Source organism: Strix aluco, chromosome 22 (assembly GCF_031877795.1).
Source record: "Strix aluco isolate bStrAlu1 chromosome 22, bStrAlu1.hap1, whole genome shotgun sequence".
In the NCBI taxonomy this organism is placed as follows: Eukaryota; Metazoa; Chordata; class Aves; order Strigiformes; family Strigidae; genus Strix; species Strix aluco.
The window spans coordinates 2,229,941-2,250,036 of record NC_133952.1 but is presented as its reverse complement, the minus strand read 5'-3'; the positions used below and the strand labels follow the sequence as shown (position 1 = coordinate 2,250,036).

The 20,096-nt window shown below is 44.6% G+C and overlaps 1 protein-coding gene across 2 annotated transcripts in view; it reads left to right on the top strand.

The window, feature by feature from the left end:
* The window catches only part of SKI (SKI proto-oncogene), a 141,304-nt gene that overhangs the window by 115,972 nt on the left and 5,236 nt on the right, over window positions 1-20,096 (top strand). For both annotated transcript variants that reach the window (XM_074848466.1, XM_074848465.1), the window contains exons 3-7: window positions 11,022-11,147; window positions 11,636-11,751; window positions 13,440-13,714; window positions 14,667-14,968; window positions 17,561-17,791. In XM_074848466.1, coding sequence (XP_074704567.1) covers window positions 11,022-11,147; window positions 11,636-11,751; window positions 13,440-13,714; window positions 14,667-14,968; window positions 17,561-17,791 — 1,050 coding nt within the window. The remainder of the gene's footprint in view (window positions 1-11,021; window positions 11,148-11,635; window positions 11,752-13,439; window positions 13,715-14,666; window positions 14,969-17,560; window positions 17,792-20,096) is intronic.

Sequence of the window (20,096 nt, the reverse complement as noted above, 5' to 3'; positions counted from 1 at the left end):
TGGACTTGTCTGGGAGAAACCACATGTGCTCTGAAGACACCAGATTCTAAGCAGGATGGGACTTTGTAACTGCAGTAGTAAAATAATGGGTAACCCTAATAGTCATGAAACCTGTGAGTATGGCTTGTGCTTAGGAAGGATGCCGAAGTAAGAGAGGTGAAAGTCAGATGAACCCAAGAGGAAGAAGTTCTGAAGGGCAAAAGGTCTCTTAACAAATGCCTGTCCATGTAATTTTAAAAAAAAAAAAAAAATAGTAGGGTGCTGGTAGCTTTTAAGTTTCATCACCATATTGAATCAGGGGCAGATTCTGTGCCCTCGGGAGCTCTGCAGGCACAAGAGGAGTTGGAGAAGAACCCAAATCAGGGCAGTCTAGATCTTGGCAGCTGCCTGCCCAGGTACTGCAGAAGACTTTGACAAAAGCACCACAAGCCCATCTGTGTTTCATCAATTTAGAACCCTCTCACCCCTTTCCTGGCTTCATAAACTGTCTGCTTGCTGAAGTTTGTTGTGCCTTGGTTGGTACTTGGGGCTGAACACCATGCCTGGTTGGTAGAGAGCTGATCTTAGTGGAAATCACAAGGGAGTACTCGTCCTTTTATGTAACATTTGAAACTAAAATGAGATTCTTGGCTGGCAGAGTGGACATGTCTCCACAATACAGAAACTGATGCCTTGGAAAGAGTTTGAAGCTGGAACTTAAGTGCAGTTACAGCAAGAGAGCCTGGTTTCATTTCAAAGAAGATGTGAGGAGAAAATTTTGTCCGCAAACGGCTTTTTCATTACCAGGACCGTGACCCCACAAACAATTCAGCAAAGACCGGGCAAAGCAAATCTGTTCATAGAGGAAATTTTGATTTTCCTTGATGAATCTGATGGCATAGCTTCCCTCAGCTTCAGTTGCAACAGGAGCCGAGCCCTTAGTTCCTTCCAGCTGCCAAACCTGCTCTCTGTTTTCCTGGAACACCCGTGCGGGTGTCTGTGTAGGCGCTAACGCCTGCTCCATTTGTTTTCCTCCGTCGGTCGCGCTCTCCTTCCCTTCATATTGACAGGGCATCGGAGAGTTCCCAGGCGCCTGTTGCCAATAAAAACGACCAGAGGAAAAGGGGCCATTCTTTCTTCTTAGCCCCTCTGACCTGGTTTATGCTAGTCTCAATCACTGGCTCTACTCAACCAGTGGGAAGTGTGAGTTGAACTTTTTTGGTTTGTTTTGTTTTAAACCACAGGGCAGGGAATTCTTTTCAAGCTGTAACTTTTAGTTTCCACTGGATGGGCAAAACAGACTCTTAGCCAATGGAAAAGAGGCTTCCAGTTGCATCAGCCAAGAGCCAAAACACAAGTACATAGTGTAACAAATAATCAGCTATCTTTTCAGATGTTTCTTTAAAAGAAAAATTTTAAAAATCAGGGGGTACTTTATTTGAGGGATTTAACACTGACATTGAGATAGCTGACAGTCACATTCACACACGGCTTTTACTTTGTTTCTGGCTTATTTCAGTTTTCCCATCTGTGCAGTGGGTATAATACTACGATGATTTTGTGCTTGTGCTTGCCCATAGCAGAGGGGTTTCAGCTAGAAGAATCAGCGAAGCAGAATCACTTTGAATGGGAAATACTGATTTTGTTGAGCAGCCACTAAAGATTCATAGAATTTTGAGACTAGAAGAATGGCTATTAAAAAGTCAATGTTTGCAGAAGATTTGGAGAGTTTTAAGGATTTACAGGATCAGATCTATATCAAAGAGTAATTTTATATGATAGATTTACGAGCAGAACAGTGAAATAAAAGAGTAATTGTTGAGATCGGGGATTAAACAGCCAGTTGAACTGGCTGAGCATTTTTCTCAATGCAAGTTTCCAGGTAGCCCCAGCTGCATCTTCATGCTAGGTAAGCTTCACTATTACTGAACTCAGAAAAAAGTTAGCAAGGTGCAGTAAAGTCTCCAGTGGCCCAGAAGAATCCCAGAAGGCTTACCAATCCTTGTGAAATAGAAGAGTGGTGAGATTATTTGCATTTCCTCCCCCCATTTCAAAGTCAAGTTTCTGGATCTGGGGTTTACCTGGGAGGTTGTTGCTGGTTTTGCTATACCACAACTTACTAGAAATGCCTTACTGTTTGCTCCTTAGGATAAGTGCAGTCATCAGATGTCATCTGGCCTCATTTTTGTACTAGAAGAATAAAAGGAAAGAAAAGAGAAAAACTCTTTCTTTTGTGCTAGCCAAGAAGCTTTGAAACTGGATGATGACTTATGCCAGGGGCTATGTAGAGTGTTCTAGAAAATAATTTAAATTCGCCTTTACAAAATTAATTCATCAAAGGGTACTCTGTAGGAATCTACTTTAAACTGAGATAGTGTCTGAAATAAAATAGTCCAGTCCCTTTTCACTTCTTCTCTTGTAAATTTTGGATGTGATTCCATAGAAATTAAAGATTTTTGCACAGGGGTGAGGAAAACTCAGTTCCTGGGTTTTTTTAAGATAAACTTCCTATACTCCCATGTGACTAAGACATTACCTCTTTACATGTTCATTCCTTTAGACTAGCTGGGAAGTTGCATTTACTTTGCTATCAGTGAAGTAAAATCAGGCCTTTGCACAACCAGAAGATCCCCTCTTAGGAAGAGACGAAGTGACTCCTTGTAGGCTCATCAATAGGAAGGAAGAGCAGGTTAGTTCCAGTGAGGGTTTTTTTCACAGCTCCTTTTTATGCCTGTGCATAACAGGCGCTCTCAACTGTGGTTTGTGAAGATTCCCCACAGGTCAGACTTGGGGGACACACTGGCAGCCAGCATGTGTGCTGTGAAGGCAAGAATAGAAAGCAAATACTTCCCGTAATCACACATCCCAAAATGACAGGGTAAAATGAGTACTTATGCTTCCACCAGAGCAGTGAAAAATGGGAAGATGGAAAGTCTGGACTCCTGCCCAATGAAACCAAAATTGTAAAAAAGAAAAATAAAACAAATGCTACATATACTCTCTAGAACTGACACTGCAATGTGGTAGCTTTTTTTCTCTTTTAAATATATACAGTAGACAAGCAGTAAATCTTCTTACAGCTCCGTAGAACAGCATTATTTTTAGCTTTTTTTATTATTAAGACAACCCTTCATAGCTTTCAATCTATAGCTAAATATATTTATTTTTTTAATCCACGTGAAAGTGCAGTACTTATAAAGGACCTCTAATACCTTATTAATCATTTCTGGACCACGTCACAAAGAGGCTTTAGGAACCAAGTGTTCTATCCATCAGTTGACGTGCTTGCGAAGGCTTAAAGGATGCAGATAAGGGGCCCTTTTTCCCACATTGAAGATACCTCTCATTTTGCATTTTTTAGTTTGATTTTAACTAGAAGTCTGAAAGAAGTCTTAAGACAACCAGAGAAGCACAGAGCACACTCCGTTCTCATGTGGTGCAGCCTGTTCTTGGATAGACTCAGGCCTGCGGTTCATAAAAGCACCATGTGGAGATTCTAAGTTCAGTTCCCAAGTTTAGGAATTGTGGTCTCGGTAGCCTCCAGAAGTAGCTTTGAATACTTGTCACTGGTAAAGGTAAATTTCTTCTGAAATGCCACTTTACAAGGCTGGGCAGCACAATACTATCATTGTGGCAGCAGGAGCCTGAACCACTCTTAGGGCTCTGAGAAAAAAATTACATGGGTACTGCTAGAGGAAGAGTTGCCACACAGTGCCATGACTTCATTGTGCTTAAAATAAGACTTTGCATCCTCTTCTTCTAAGTAAAAGTGGAAGATAAACCTCATAGGACCCTTTAAAAATGGATAAGTAATATCACCTGGTTTATACCTACAGGTCAGCTGAGTATAAGTAGCTGGTCCATGGTCACACAAGTGAACAAGTAAAGCCATTTAGAATAGAACCTCAATGTTCTTCTTTTGGTTCCCACTTGCATTACTTCATGGAGTAGGAACACGACTCATATACTCTGATTTCTCAGCAATGGTCTGTGCAGATATTTTCTGGAGACTTTCCTAGGGCTCTTCAGGCATTACTAGTAGCATGAAATACAGAGATTGGGGTAGTTGCTCAGAATTGCTTGTCATCACTGAGTAAGAAGTGTAGAAATGCTTTCAGAGCTTCTCGTACTTAGTTTATTTTATTGAATAGTTGTGCAGGTAACAAGAGTAATAATCTCTACAATTCTTTGCTCCCTTGCTGTGCTTCGACTCCCAACGTTTCTGTAGTGCCTTTCCTGCAAGGAAACGTTAATAAAGTATTAAAAGTTTTGTCCCAGTAATGGTTAACAGCTCAGTTGCCAAGTCAAATAAGAAGCACTAGTAGCATTCTCATACGCTTCACTTGCAGATGCCATAACTGAATGCAGCGCAGTTGCCTGGAAAGGTAGTTTCAATCCATCGTTTTCACTGTGTATAGGGTTTTTTTGGCTGTTGGATAAGTTTATACTTAAGACCAAGCTAGTGTTGGTGAAATGAGCTTGGCAAAACTGGAGAATAAATAGAGCATCTCAGTAGCATGACTCCTCCTGGCTTTTAATGTGCTTTTGCTCTGGTGCAGCTTATCAGCTTTCGAAAATGCCATCCATCCTGCCTAAATTCTGACACAGAGGAACACCTCAGAAGGTTGTGAAAGATTGTTGACTAAACTCCCACTTGGTCCTTGACTTCCCCAAGTATGTTAAAATGATGCTGAGTTTTCCCAGTAAGATGTGTGCCTGTCCAGTCCATTCCTTGTAATCCAGCAAAGACCTAACGGCCAGGTTGGTATAAAGTAGCGAAGCCTGTTGCTGGCTGGCATGGCTCTTGCTGCTCTGGAAGACTTTTGGTATCCATAAATTGAAATAGGTGAAAATCTTCAGGCACTTTTGTAACATTCTTCCTGGTATATCTGTAGTGTCAGAGGGGTTTATTTTTGACACATCTTTTGAAGTAAAAGAGGGTTGGTTTCCTAGGGGAGAGTACTGGAAATTATTTGCTTAGGATCTTAGAAATCAATCAGTAGCAAAAGTTGGAGTCACAAGCCCTTTTCTGTTTGTGTTTTCCACCCCTGTTCCTGCTAAAAAATCATCATTCCTAGCCAGTTTACCTAAGGAGGAAAGTTTTATGGAGAATAGGTGTTAGGCTAGTCTTTCAGACTTTCCATGGCCCGTGGTGCAGATGTGTTTGTTGCCAGTAGGGTCTCACACCTTTCCTGCTCTCTGTAGGACAGCTGCTGGCTTAGGTGTTAGCCTAAATTCCAGATTCCCTTGAAGTAAGTAGGTAAATGTGAGCTGAGATGGTCAGATGATAGTTTTTAACAGGAAAAACATATTAAATAACAACCAGATAATTTTTAATCAAAGGTTCATTAAGTTAGTGAAAGACCCTGCTCACCCAGTGGACCCAAAGTGAACCTCAAGGACAGACCAGCTGAGCTGGTGGTGCTGTACTGCTGCAGCTTTAGCACTCAACGCCAACGTGGGCATTTGATGCTCGTGGCAAAATGTGCTCGCTGTCAGCTTTTTGCTCTTTTAATGTATTTTTATCTTCTGATGTCTGACACATTTTGAATCCAAGTAGTCTCTCTCTGGGGTTTCTCCGTGCTTATATCAGACCAGCGTCTGGTCTTGTGGTTTGTGCCCCTAATGAGAAAGCTGCTTAATTTTCACACCCAGACGGAGTATCAGATGAGACAGGAAGCCCCACCCTTTCTCATGGTATAACTGAACTCAGCTGTTTGCATGAACTAGCTGCAGAAGCAATAGCTTGAACAAAATGATCATATGCTATCTATAGATTTACAGCCTTTTTTTTTTTTTTTTTTTTAAATCTTGCCTACTCTGGTTGCACATGCTTTTCTAGCTGCAGAGTTTTCAATGGAGACATTTCTGATTTACACTGGAATTAGGAATATGAAATTGAATTTTTCAGCCCCCCAGTATTTTCCCAATTAATTTTTTTAAGAGACTGAAATACAGATTTCTATGTGTTAGGATAGCTTGATAGCTTTTGGGGACGTTAAATCTTTCATTTCCAAAGATGCCACATAGGATGCTGTGCTTTCTGCTGGTATGGTATCTGCATTTCCAACCCTTCTTTAAAAGGAGTGAAAGGAGCCAAGGGACAGATTCCCCAGCCTCATCAGAGTGTCTGCACAGAGCATGCTCTGTCCCCTTCACTGTCTGGCTTTTACACAGCCATGAATCGGTAGCCCCACGATGAATCGGTAGCCCACGCGGTGTGGGTCACTGCGCCTGCCCCCAGCCTGTCGGGTGTCCTCAAAGCTGCAATAATAGCAGCTATGGCACCAGCCTGGCACTGCATCACTGAACTTGAGGAGCAGAGGAGCCTGGAGTTTTTCTTCTTTCACTCATATGCTTCACCACACATAGTGGAAGTGCATTCACACCTAGCCCGGGAAGGGTTATAAACACAGATAAACCCGTGCCATTACCCCGTTTTAACAGAGATCTGGTTTCAATGAGGTTTTGGAATTTGATGCCAAACTTAAACCCAGTTATGGGGAGATTTTATCGGCAGAGAATAGATGAGAATTTGGAGCATGAGCTGCTTTTCTGAAGGTACATTTGCAACATAGCAAAGCCTGGATTGACAAAGGCCACACTGAAGTTTGAAGGATTTTAAGAGGGTCCTTTGTGCTTTGTGAACATGGGGTTGCACGGCGGTTTCCCCGTTCGATAGTGCTGGTTGGTTTTTTACACCAGATGGAAGTGTGGGCATTTGGCAACACATGCCTTTATGTAGGCCTAGACTGTCGGTTGCATAAGACCAGTTGTGGTTCCATTGATTTTACCATTTTTCAGGCTTTGGCCTGTATTGGTGGTGTGTCCTTCGCAAAGGGAGCGCTGCCTGGCCTGTGGTGGTCTGAGCTTAGCCCCCGGGGCATGGCTGCCCAAAAGAAAGTGAATTACTTTAGGAAATGTACTTTGGTAGATCCTCAGAATCATACCTGTGAGCACTCCCAAATCTTAAAATGTAAGAATCTTTTCTGGGCTCATTTTCCGTTCGGCGTTGCAACGAAAAGGAATGTTCAGGTATCGGGCTGACCTGGTACTTGCTTGGTCTGCTGGTTCTGTTCATGGTTTGGAGCACTGGGGAAGGCTTGTCTTTTTGACAAGGAGAAGGTCAAAAACTCTTTCTACTGGTCTCATGGTTTGTTACTGTAATACTTAATTGAGGTAGAAAATTGGATCTGACATGTCAAATGTGGGCCTGGTTGGCTAGAGGCCAAATTGGGCTGCTTCATTTCAGTCTGCCTTAAAATGGCTGACATTAAAGTTCATGTGCCCAAATATCCCTTTGGAATGTACTTTTGAAATTTTTTTAGTAATTTTATAAATCCTTCTGTATCTATTTTTCCTCAAAAATCAATTGCTTCAGAAAACAAGAGTCCAAAAGCTTAAGTAAATGTTTCATGTAGCATTTCTGGGCCCACTTTGTATCATGACGTTTCTTACATCTGTGGATTGGAGAAAATGTATATTAACAAATCACTTTGCCCAGCACAAAGCCCATTTGACAACAAATTATTAAGTTGCCAACAATGGAAGAAAATGGAATAGGAAATAAGGAAGCATTTATTTTAGTCTTCTAGGGTTTGGGTTCAAGTTTTTTGTAAGTCATTTATGAAGATGGCAAAAAAGTTACATCAGATTTTCAGTATTTCTTTTGCAACTTTTTATGTTTCATTATTTGGCAAAGAGAGAAAATGAAATAAAATCATCCATATTTGAGCCAATACCAAGGTTTGCTGGCTGCTGTGGCTGGGTTGGAAGTGTCAGAGTGGGGTATATTGTTGCCTGGAATCTGTCCTAGAGTGGGATGTAATCGGTGAGTCATATGAAAAGAAGATTTTGTGTTCTGTATCTAGTCTTGTTCCGCATCTAAGTATCTTCCTGCAGTTGTGAGCAAATTTGCTTCTCTGCCTCTCTCAGCATCAGAAGGCTGCGCAAAACAAGAAGAGCGCAGCACTGACCTGCTTTGGATATTTATAGGTGGAAGTTTTGATGGGTTCATGGCACAGCCACAGTATTTCTGCGAAGGGGGACAGAAGTGTTTTCAGTGGGATGTCCAAGCAGATAGAAATCTAGAAGAGCAAAAATCTGATCAAGTGGCTACAGGTTGTAGCCAGAAGCCTTCTGCTTTGTGAGGTTCAGAGATGAACCTCCATTTCTTGACTAATAGCAACATGTAGTGCCTCAGTATTTCACAGACCAGGTGGGGAAACTGCTAGCACAATTACATTCTTAATGTTGTTAAAATAGAACCTAAATACATGGTGGGTTTTTTAAAGCATGTAGTGAGAGGCAATTCCAGCCTCAACCAGCAGATGCTCTGTGTAAACAAAATGGGAGAGTGGATGGAAGGAAAATTGTCAGAGGTCATCACAGCAGTTCAAAAACTTATGTTGGCAGCAGTCCTTCCATGAGTCCAGCTGAAGTGCTTTACCACTGCAGACAGCACTAGTTCCTGAGGAATAGTGAAGAGTCCTGTGGTGGGAGATGAAGTTAGAAAAATCCACACGCTTCACTTAGCACCTGCTTTTCTGTCCCCCTTTTTTCACCCCATTTCTGTTCCCCTTTTTTCACCCCATTTCCATCTTGGGCAAAGCTGTTCTTCCCTCATGCACACACCTTGTTTACTGCTTTTTTCTAGCAGCAGCTCATGTTTTCAGATCAATACTGGCTCCTGGCAACAAAAGGTTAAGCATCATTTCCCAGGTCTACTGAAATGTTTTGTGCTCAGAGCCCTCCTGATGGTTGGTGTCAGCCTTGGTTTAAAGGGGAAGGAAGGGGGACAGTGGAAGAAGCTGGAGATGAGACGTGATTTCTTTAAAAATGAAAATGAGATCATTCCATTGAAGTATCTCCCCTCGAACCTTTCTAAAACCTGGCCCTTGCTCTCCCTTTCCCAGAGCTGCTTGTTTCCCTGCAGGCCCGTGGTGCCGATCCCACGCTGGCCGTGCGCGTGGCAGGCCGGAGGGTACCGGCCCCGCGGTGGCCGTCTCCACGCCTGCCTGAACAGAATGTTCCGCAGACAGCAGAGCGCGGATGGTCGGGGGGAGGAACGGGTTTCCATGCTGAGTCTTGCCACCTGTTGCCTTTTTCATTCCAAGCCCCCCTTCCTCCCCACCCTCCACCCCAAGTTCCCCTCCCCGCACAGCTCACCATCCCCAGTGGATAGGGTTGGGATCAGTAGTCACTTGCCAAATACCTTTCTAATGCTGTCACTAAGTCTGCACAGACAGCATCTCTGAAAGCAAAAACAAATCTTTTCCAACGCATTGTCCTGCCTTTTCTACAAAAAGCATTTAGAAATGCCTTTTCTTAGTTGAGTTAGATGGGAGGGACCATGCCACAGCCACTACAAGAGTCAACCCTAGGGAAGCCTGAAGCTGCGCCGAAAGAATCCTCTGCAAATTCGTTGAAGCTGGCATTTGGCACTGGCATGGGCTAATTTTGTACTTGGGGTTACACATATACACACCCATGTCATTCTTCTTCATCTGCTACATATGGAAAGCTGCCCCAAGCTCCAGAGTGCCAGGGAATGTTTTGCTAAAACCTCTAGACTTGGTTTGATTATGTTACTATGCACACGGGGCTGTAGAAGCGGTGAGAGTGGTGTGTGCTGCCAGCTGAACTGGCGTTAGCTGGATAGTCATCGGCTTGAGCCGCAGGTCCGGGCTACTGCCCTGCTTCCATGAAAGCGGGAGACTGGTCAGGGACATGAGGTCATAATTTCCTCCTAATTAAGGTGCACAAAAGGGATGGCATTGCTCTCCTTACATAGCTGTTGGGTTTGCCTGGAAGTCAGTTGGGAGTCTGGAGAAGCGCATTTTAACAATACTGCTTTCAGCTCCTCTGTACTCTTCAGGTAAAGTCATTTAGCTCACAGCTTTCAGGAGTGAATAATGATTTGGAGAAGCAGTCGCTAAGTTCCCAATTTAAGATGCCTTGAAGGGGACTGATTTTTCAGAACGCAAGACATTGGCAAATAAGATCCTTTCTTTCACTGGCAAATAGACCTGGTTTTGAAGCATTTCAGGCTCTCACAATGTTGCCATGCCTGTGTTTTACAGACACACCTGTATAAATACTTGTTTGCCCACAAAAATCACAGTGAGGTATAAGGATGAAAAAACGTAATGCAAATAGGAGCGATTACTGGTTATTGCAGCATGGTTCTGCCACCTTACTTAGGACCGGGTTGAATGGGAATATGGACAGGTAGAGAGTTCGGAATTGCAAAAAGAAAGAAAAGAAAGAAAAGGGAATAGAAACTGAGGTGGTATGTTTATTTTAGTATTTCTAGTCGTGATGCAGCATAAGGTCCAGAACCTTCTCCCTCCCTGCTGATAGACGTGTTTGAACTGGCAAAGCTTCAAGCTGGTATCCCCAGTGCACCAGTTAAACCAGTAGTTACCAATTTTTTTGCAAGCCACGCTGGGACTATAGGAATTTTATTCCTTCACAGTGTTGAAGGAAAGGAGTTTTGCTTGCCAAAGGGCTTTCTTATGCTTGAGGATGATTTATGGGCCAAGCTGAGCCACTTGTGGAAAAGGCAAAGCAGCTCTTGGCAGCACCTCCAGAATCCACTGCAGCTGTGGGGTAGTGAAGTCATCGGCATAACAACCACTGCAAACAGAATAACAAAGTCTGTTCTGTTCTCGTTTAAAATAATCTTTCCAGTTCAGCAACCACATTAAACCTTACCTTTCTGCATACAAAAATAATAAAAGACCGATAGTTCTCTGCAACATGGTGTGAATGTCTCACTTATATTACTGCATATCACTCCTGCACCATCTACACTTTATCGGAGTATTTTAAATGAAGGAATGAAGCCCCATTATGTCATAGTTTGTGTCTGTCCCTTGTTTTCACTCCTTTGTTTGTCCTTAGGTTTAAAAAAGCAGAAAAAAACCCCAGTGTTTGTTTCTTTCAAATACAAAATTTGCCTTTGCCTTGTAACCTGTTTGTAAGCTGATTGCAAAATGAGTAATTCTGTCTTTGATTTTTCCTGCCTGTCTTTGTTTCAGGTCCCTTCAGATCCTCCTGCTTCCAAAAAGCCCAAAATAGATGACTCTGCTTCCCAATCTCCAGCTTCTACTGAGAAGGAAAAACAGTCCAGTTGGTTGCGGTCCTTATCCAGTTCATCTAATAAGGTGATTACTGAATATTTTGTAATCAAAAGAGAGATCAAATCAGCATGTAGCATCACTCTTCTGAAACCAGAAGAGAAAAGGAGAGAAAGAACTTGCCCAGGTTTTCTAAATTAACAACATTTCTACCCTTTTCCTAGTAAACATTGAGCTCTGCAGTCCTCCCAGTTCCTTGCCATCTTCACTGACCCTGATTGTGACAGTGAAGTAAGCAATCCCCTCATGCCTTTGAGCTACAAGAATCCCGCGAGACTCAGGAGGTCTCTGCAAACTACATATAACTTATTGGCAAAGAAAAAACTTGTGAGGTTTTACATTAGTGCAGTTCACCTCTTCCAGTGGAATCTACTAAATAATTAGGCCCAAGCCAGTGGAGGAGTAGTTTCAGAGGTAATAGAATGTGTACTGAAAAGCATCACTAGCGCTCCCTCGTGATTTATAGTTTAAAAGATTGTTGGTATTTACTTATTTTTCTTTTCCCTTCTTCCCAGAGTATTGGCTGTGTCCATCCTCGTCAGCGTCTCTCAGCTTTCCGGCCCTGGTCCCCTGCTGTATCGGCAAACGAGAAGGAGCTCTCAACCCATCTTCCCGCATTGATCCGAGACAGGTACGGAGACGTGGGCTGAAGGGAGAAGGGGGTTGGCAGCCGTGGAGGTTTACTTCACAGCAAGTTGCTTTATGTTTGTTCCCTTGCACTGTTAACTGGTGGCTTTCCAATTCAGTCAGTCAGTCCACTAGTGTCAGATTAAAAAGTGTTTGCTGCTGCAGTGTTTTAATTTGCAGAAGGGAAACAAAAAAAAGTATTGATATTTTGTGCATTCATTAAATAGGTTTTCTTGCCATAAAAGTCTGAATGCTGCTTCTATGAGCTTTTGATCACTTTGGGGTACAGTCCTCAGTTCTCGGGCCTCACTGTTTAAAGGAAGATTGAGTTACTCTCTATGGGCAGGTGGTCAGGGACCAGCCAGTTATTTCCAGGCAACTGCCAGATGGTAGCACTGGCCCGTCAGCGTGTGGCCGGCGCAGCTGCAACCGGCCTGTGGTGCTGAGAGTGCCCCGGGAGGGCGAAGGGCTGAAGGGGCAGTGCAGGCTGCCCCACTCCCTGGCGATGGCCGGTGGTCCTCGGGGCTCCGGGAGGAGCAGAGCGGGCAGGAGACCCGGCAGAAAGCTGTAGGCCGGATCCTGCTTTGGATGGGAGCGTAATTAAACCGGTACGGGAATGAGTCACCACCCATAATAGGTGGGACTGCTGGTGTCACAGGACGGAAAGTGTCAGGGCAGTTACAGGTTCCTTTGCCAGACTGGAACTGTTCAGTCTGAAAAATCTTTGTGCCAAATTTCTGCCTGAGGGTAATGATTTCTTTGGAAAGTTTGACTAAAGTGGCCAGGTGTTTTTAGGGAGAGTTATGGAGAACATATTTTGCTGCCCTTATGAACAAGTTTCGTAGAAGCTGTGGGGATTGATTTAATAAAAATAAAAGGAAAAGAGAAGAAAGTCTACCAGCATATCCTTGCTTTTAAACAGAGTTTTAAATTAGGTAGGGAGAGAAGGGCTAAACTGGTGTAAGAGTATGGTATACCCTTGGTATCCCTGTGAGAAACCTGGCCAATTTAAGTCTTGAGGGAAAAACCCACCTTCAACAGGTTCAGGAGAAATTTTAATATATCACTGAAGATACATCATGTAGTAGATGCTGAATTGAAGTTGCAAGAGACCATCTTTGCTATGTTTTTTGCAAAATTCTATGTATTTGATGTTACAATATTACTGTCCTTTAATGCAGGTTTGTTGGGTTTTTTAACTGTGGTTTTACATACACTCACTCGGATGCATGCTGTGTCAAAAAGTTAAAGATACACAAGAATATGCTTCTTGCGCTCCCGTGGCCTTTCTTAAGGAAGTGCCGTTTCCAAGTTTACAAAACATTTGTGGATAGACAGAAGTAAAACTGTGCAGCTCAGTAAAATAATAATGCATGAGGATCATGAGGAAACGTCACTGTAAGTTTTAGACCTTGGGAGATCCGATCTCTTTGGTGCTCTTAGAATGTGTGGCACTTTGAATACGATCCCTTCTGAACGGGATGGAGATGAGCTGTGTAAACCATCTCCATGTTTAAAGAGTGCAAAACACTGAGCAAATAGATAGGCAGATTCTTAGCTGGTGTAAGTCAATGGAACTTCACTGTCATTCCAATGTCTTGCAGTTTCCATGCAACACATGGATTGGGAAGCATTTTAAAGCCAACAGTATGACTCTTTTCTCCTTCCTTTTGCTTCCCCCCCCAAAAACAGTTTTTACTCCTACAAAAGCTTTGAGAACGCTGTGGCCCCCAACGTGGCACTTGCACCTCCAGCCCAACAGAAAATTGTGAGCAACCCCCCCTGTGCCACAGTGGTGTCACGGAGCAGCGAGCCACTGAGCAGCACTGTCCAGCCGCGGAAAAGAAAACTTGCTGCCGAGAACACGGCTCTCCCCGAACCAGCCGCCACTGTCGCGGCCACTGTTACTGCCACTGAAGAGGATAAGGAATCAGAAGCAGAAATTGAAGTAGAAACCAGGGAAGAATGTAAGTGACAGTTATATCTGCCTTTATTTTGCTTTATATTTGCTGGATTTTCCTTAGTAATCCACAGGAGTTGCTGCTCAACTTCTCTTGTGTTTCAACATAATTCTGGAAGCCTAATACCTCAATGGGATGTAAAAATACAACCTTAAGTAATAATGAAAACCAAGAATGGAACATAAGTGGGGGGGGATTTTCCTGAGAGAGGAACGTGCATTGACAAAAGGAAGCACCTGAACCACAGGTGTCCACTAACCCAGAGTCTTAAAGGAGGTAAATGTTGTGCAGAGGACAAAATGTACGTGGTGTTCACACGAACAGTGATGGTTTGCTATCTGGTCGAGAGCCTTCTATAAAAGCCTTTGCGGGATACACACAAATAGCCTGTAAAAATTCCAGAGCGTGCACACGTGCAAGTGTGGAATTTTGTGTCAGACAAAGAATGTGGTCACACAGTTCCAATACAGCATCCGTGGAGCTGAATGTGTCAGGCAGAGATCAAGAGTCCGTCTGTTCTGAAACAGTGTTCTGGCGTCGGGCAGCTCGGGGAAGGTGAAGGAGAGCCCGTATCCCCTCACTGATGTCACCTGGGTAGTCCTGCTGCTGCCCTTGCTCAGTGTGTGCGGTTCATGCAAAAAGAAGAAACTGCCCCCTGAAAACAGCAGGATCATGTAGGTTTCCCTGAAGAAATCTGTTGCTTCACACCCACAGAGAAAACACAGTGACATAAATTCCGAAGTCACAATTCAAGCAAATTGTGCGTTGGTCCCTTAGGTCAGTCACGTTTGCATTTTCATCCCGTTTCAAGTATCAAGTATAAAACGAGTGTTGTCTTTCTTCCATTTTTTTCATTGAATACTGAGTATCTCCTCTGCATGAAAGGGCCTCAGCATATTTTGAGTTATATTAATTTTAGACATTTTTTTAATTAATTTCCAATGTTTCTGTTTTTCAGTCACCTCCTCCTTATCCTCCCTCTCCTCCCCATCCTTTACTTCATCCAGCTCTGCAAAGGACATGAGCTCACCTGGGATGCAAGCCCCCGTCGCAGTCAGCAGTTCATACGAGGTTGCAACACATTCTGACTCTCACAGCAGCGGGCTGGAGGCTGAGCTGGAGCACCTAAGGCAGGCCCTGGACAGTGGCCTGGATACAAAAGAAGCCAAAGAAAAATTCCTCCATGAAGTTGTTAAAATGAGAGTGAAGCAGGAAGAGAAGCTAAATGCTGCCTTGCAAGCCAAACGCAGTCTACATCAGGTACGGTTGAAAACCAGATTTCTCTTACCACTGTCTGCAACTACTCTTCCGGGTAGAAGCCATTAGGTAGTCTCATGTAAAATAGAATTGCCTCATTTTTCCCAAATAGCAACAGCCTGTACTGGGGTACTGTTTGTAAATTCAGCAGGGAAACCAAAGTATACAGGAACCATTCCTACATTTTTAAGCTTGCCACCTGTTTTTGCCTTGGGGTATAAATCCATGGTTACCAAAATCAACATCTTTTCATTACTGAAAAAAAATCTTCTAGTCCAGCACAGTTTATTTTGTTTTCATTTCACTGAACTAGAAACATTTCTGTCCTTATGGAGGCTTTATTTGTAGTTTTAAAAGATTGGTGAAAATCCTGCCATTGCCCGGCGGAGGGAGGGTATTCCTGGGACACGGAGGCACTTGCTCCACTGATGAGCTGAACTGCAGCTCTTTAAGCATCCCGTTAGCCAGGCTTTGTGAAAGGTTCTTGCCTCATTCAGTGGAGAAGCTCCTTATTTCTGGAAATCCCCTATACATCGATCATATCAAAGAAAGAGTGGACAGGCAAAAAAAAAGCTGCAGATCAATATTGCCCATTAGCAAATCCCCGTGGCTGACCAGAGCGGCGGGTGAACTTTTTGTTAATTTGAGCTGGGGCAAAAGCAGAACATGGAAATGGCAGAGTGAGGACGATTCGCGCGTCGGCTTCGAGTGGTGTGTGTGGAGCTGTGACCCAGCTAGAAGTGCAGCTAAGGGCTGTGTCCCGTCTAGCACGGGAGAGACGCAGGTACAGGGTCTCCTTAGCTGGCACAAGGCGTCTTGTTTCGTTGGAAACAAAGGGCAGAGGCTCACAGATGGGATTTGTGTCCAATATGGCTCCTGCATTTAAAAAAACACCCAAAACCCATCCCCAAAACCCCAGTAGGAGATTCAAGTATTCTACTAGTAGGCAGGAGGAGGTGAAGGAGAGATTGTGTAAGTGTGTAGATATTATCACGATCAGAATTTTAACAAAAGTTTGCCAACTGGGATTTCTGCAAGCGCTGCAGTAGAGCGAGCCAGTTTGTGCCGCGTGCCTCTCGCGGGACGGAGGCTCCTGAGGTACCGGCCGCCGGTCCCCGTCCCAGGGAGGGGAGCCCAAGAGCTCTCTGCAACAGAACTGCTTGTTCTGTGTCACCTTCAGCAAATCACTTCATTCCCTTGCGTTTCAGTAAATATATGCTTTGTTTTATGTATTTATAAGTAAATATTTATAAGTAGTATGTATTTAAAGCTAATTTTTCAATATCTAAACTAAATACACAGTGTGTACTGCAAGTGAAGTGGGAATGACATGTGGAATAGTTGCTGAAGCAGAATTGAGTGTCGAGGCGTTAAATCAAGCAACATGTCAGAGTGAGAGGGAAGACGGTATCTGGCCATCGTTTTCCACTGGGGCAGCTGCGGGTTTCCAGTTCCACACGCAGAGAAAGCGCGTGTGCGCGCTTCCAGGGCGGCGGGGCTGAGCTAACAATGGCCTGGCTGGGAAGTGAGATTGTCAAAAGAGTGAATTTCCCATGACCCGACTGCAGTGTTACTTAACAGAAACACGTTGCTGTGAGGGTTTGACTCTGACAGAGAGGAAATGCTGCTTCTAGGGGGGAAAAAAAAAATCGAACTTTAGTTTCTAATTTAACCATTTAGGAGACAGACCATTAGTGAGCGACATTTTTGTGCTTATGATGAACCTGTCTTTTAACAACAGCTTCTTAACAACTTCACCGTTTCTTCCTTTGGACCTTCAGCTTCCTTATCATTATTGCCTCGATTAATGGCGCTCTCTTGCATTTGCAATTTCAAGATGGCAGCTCCTAGTAAGAACCTGGACAGTGAAAGTGGCAATTTCCAGAGCAAAGCATGGTTTCGATTTAGCTTAAGGTTTCAGCCTGGAGTTTTCCAGCTGCTGTGACAGAGCAGTCCATTGCCTGGTTGCAAGAGACTTGGGGCTTCACACCAGTTACCGGTAGCAAAACAAAATTGCCTAGAGTTAGAAAGAAGGTACACGGTTTGTTTTTTCTCATACTTGCCTTAAGTGGATTCTGGGGGGCTTGATAAAATGGAACTGCTTACTGATTTCTCCAGCAAGTGGTAAACTTTCTTGTTGAGCTTTGCTGTACACAAAGGGCATTCACAAACTGCATTTATCGTAATGTCGTGTATCTTCAGTGGCTTCAATTAAAGTGCAGGCATTACAGTTGGTTTGCTTGGAACTTCGAGCTAGTGTAGAGCACGTTGCTCGTAGCTCTCTCCAACTGCAGTTCATCTTTATTCAGTCACAGATGGTCACAGCTATTTTGCTTGACAAAGCAAAATGTGGCTGTAGCGTACAGCTTTTTATTATCCAAGAATTCAGGGTATCTTGAGTGTAGGATCTCATGTTGATTTAAAGGAGAAGAGCTTGTACAAAGCTCTGAATGAGGTTTAGACATGAGCTGCCTTGGTCGTGACCAACAGGAGGGGGGAATTTAGTTTGGATCGTTTCCTTCACAGTTCTGTTTCCTTGCACTAATTCAGTCTCTGCTCCTCAGTTCTCACAAGATAACTGCTCTTGTATTCTAGGAACTGGAGTTCCTAAGGGTGGCTAAGAAAGAGAAACTGAGAGAAGCAACAGAGGCGAAGCGCAACTTAAGGAAAGAGATTGAACGTCTGAGAGCTGAGAACGAGAAGAAAATGAAGGAAGCCAACGAGTCTCGGATACGACTCAAGAGGGAACTGGAACAAGCCAGGCAGATCCGGGTGTGTGACAAGGGCTGCGAAGCGGGCAGGCTTCGGGCCAAGTACTCAGCCCAGGTAAGACCCGAGCACTGGAAGCTCTAACAGTGAGCGAGCTCCCAGTTTCTGCCGCTTCCGGGCTTAGCTCAGGCGTCCGTCTGCCCTCCTGCGCCAGAGGCCTCCTTTTGTCTCACCTGACCCCAGCCCAGCTCCTGTTTGCAGTGTCTCTGCCCCCTCCCGCAGCTGCCAGTGCACGGCCTTGCCCACGCTCCGACCCACCTGGAACCGTGTGTTTGTCACTTGAAAAATCACCATTTTACTGGGAAGTCAGAGAAATGTGAGACTTTATTTCAGCCCCACTGACGCTCTGCTGGCACTGCCAATGCTCAGGGATCCATTTCAGTTCTGTAAATATTGCGCAGAGCCACTTTCTTGAATAGTATTTTCCTTGAAGATCAGCCTAGACCTACAGGAACTGTTTAAGACAAGCGACCAGGGCCCGTCAGCGAGCGAAGGGCAGTGCCGGGCAGGAGGTTTTTTACCTGTTTGCAGGTACAAAGCACAAGAGCAGCAAACTGTCAGCTCCCAGTTTGATCTCAGTGAAAGTTCTAGGAATGCAGGAACATGTTGTTACAAGCAACATGTATGCTTTAAGCTTTCCACCTAAAAATCCCTCCCTGCCCTTCCTGCATCAGATCCTTTATTAGTTTGTTCAAACCACCCAAAGCCGAGCGAACCAAGAGCTGGGGCTGCTCATCCCGACACAGCCTTGTCGTGTCCCAGGGCTGCAGGACACACGGAACGTGAGGCTGCTCCAGCCCCCTCAAATGACCCAGGAGAAGGGGCTGAGCTCAGAGCAGAACAGCAGCCTCCTGGGTTTCCGTGAGAAACAGCCCGGAAGAGGGATCTACTGCATGCCCTGCCTTCCCCTTCCTCCAGTAAAACAATCCCAGGTGCCCAGTCATGCCTTTCCTCTGAAAGGGCACAGTCCCACACCCGCTGTTAACCCCCCCAAAGCTGCCCTCCAGCTCTTTTTCCTTGCCATGGCGGCCTCCCCCTGGTCTTGTCTGACCGGAGCGTCCCTCTGCACCCACTGTCCCCATCACAGCTTCCCATGCTAAAAGCCCGGCTGAGAAATGGGTGAATAAAAGGCAAAGGTCAGCGAGCCTTAGCAACAGGAGGTCTCTGAAAAATGGGGTATGCTTGCCTAAAGTTAAACTCCTACAGCAGAGGTTTATCACTTAGATCCAAGTGCCACATAGGTGTCACCTGTTTGCAGGATTACCGTAACGACTCCTCTAGAGCACGTTTACTGCAGCACCTTCTCTGCCCTGCACCTTGTTAAACACAGGTGCTTTGTGAAGGCATCGTTACGCCTGAGACACGAGCTGTGACTGTTTGGTGTGGTCACTTTAAGGGAGGGGGGGAAGGAAAAGAAAAAGCAATAGCAATCAAAAATTCTTCTAAGCCCAGGCTCTCAATAACGGGAAGGGGAGTGGTTGGCTTGTACCACCCTGAGACACGTCTCACCCTGAGCCCAGGAGCAGGAAATGATGTGGGCTTCCGCTCTGGCATCACAGGATGTCTCGCTGATAAGAGGTGTCCAGACTAAACAGAACCAGATTGAGCGCGGCTGCACTGGGCGTTACCAGCAGTTGACTTCCACTGAGGAAAAAAAAAAAAAAAACAAAAAACACACCACCCATGAGGCAGCAGCAAGTGCAGATAAGTCAGAGCTGCTGTCCCAGGCAGCGCCCGGTACGTCCTCCCTCCCTTTGCAACCATCAGCATCCTCAGTCTCCTGCTACATTCCCTCCTTGGGAGGGAATAAATGAGGCTTCCTGATCTGAAAGTCTAAAATCACCTCAAAAAGAATTCAAGCAGCTGAATATTCTGCAGATAATGGCACACGTGCAGTATCAGCTGCCAGGCCCTGCCGCAGGAACACGCTGGCTGTTACAGCACCGGGCCACGCGCTTGGGCACAGCCTCGGCTGGCAGCTCCGGCCTCAGGCTCTGGAAGAGCTGCTTTATCCAGCACCTACCTCGGACATCAGGGCACAGCCCATGGTGGAAAAGTACCTTAAGTAACTTCAAAGTCTGAATTCTACATGATACCAGTATGACTTGAGTTCTTAAGTTAGTCATATAAGAAATCCTGAAAGCAAGCTTTCTACAGCCGTTTGTCTTTAATTTGGAGTGCACACAGGAAGGTTGTTGCTCACGTTGTGTTCATCACTACTTATTATTTTTGAGGAAACCACAATTCTCTAGACAGGCGTAGTCTGAGAGAAATTGCATTAGGCAACCATGAGCGGAAATAAGACAACACCTTCAGGGGTGTAAATGTCTTTGTGCGAGTTTAAAGTATTAGATGCTTAAAT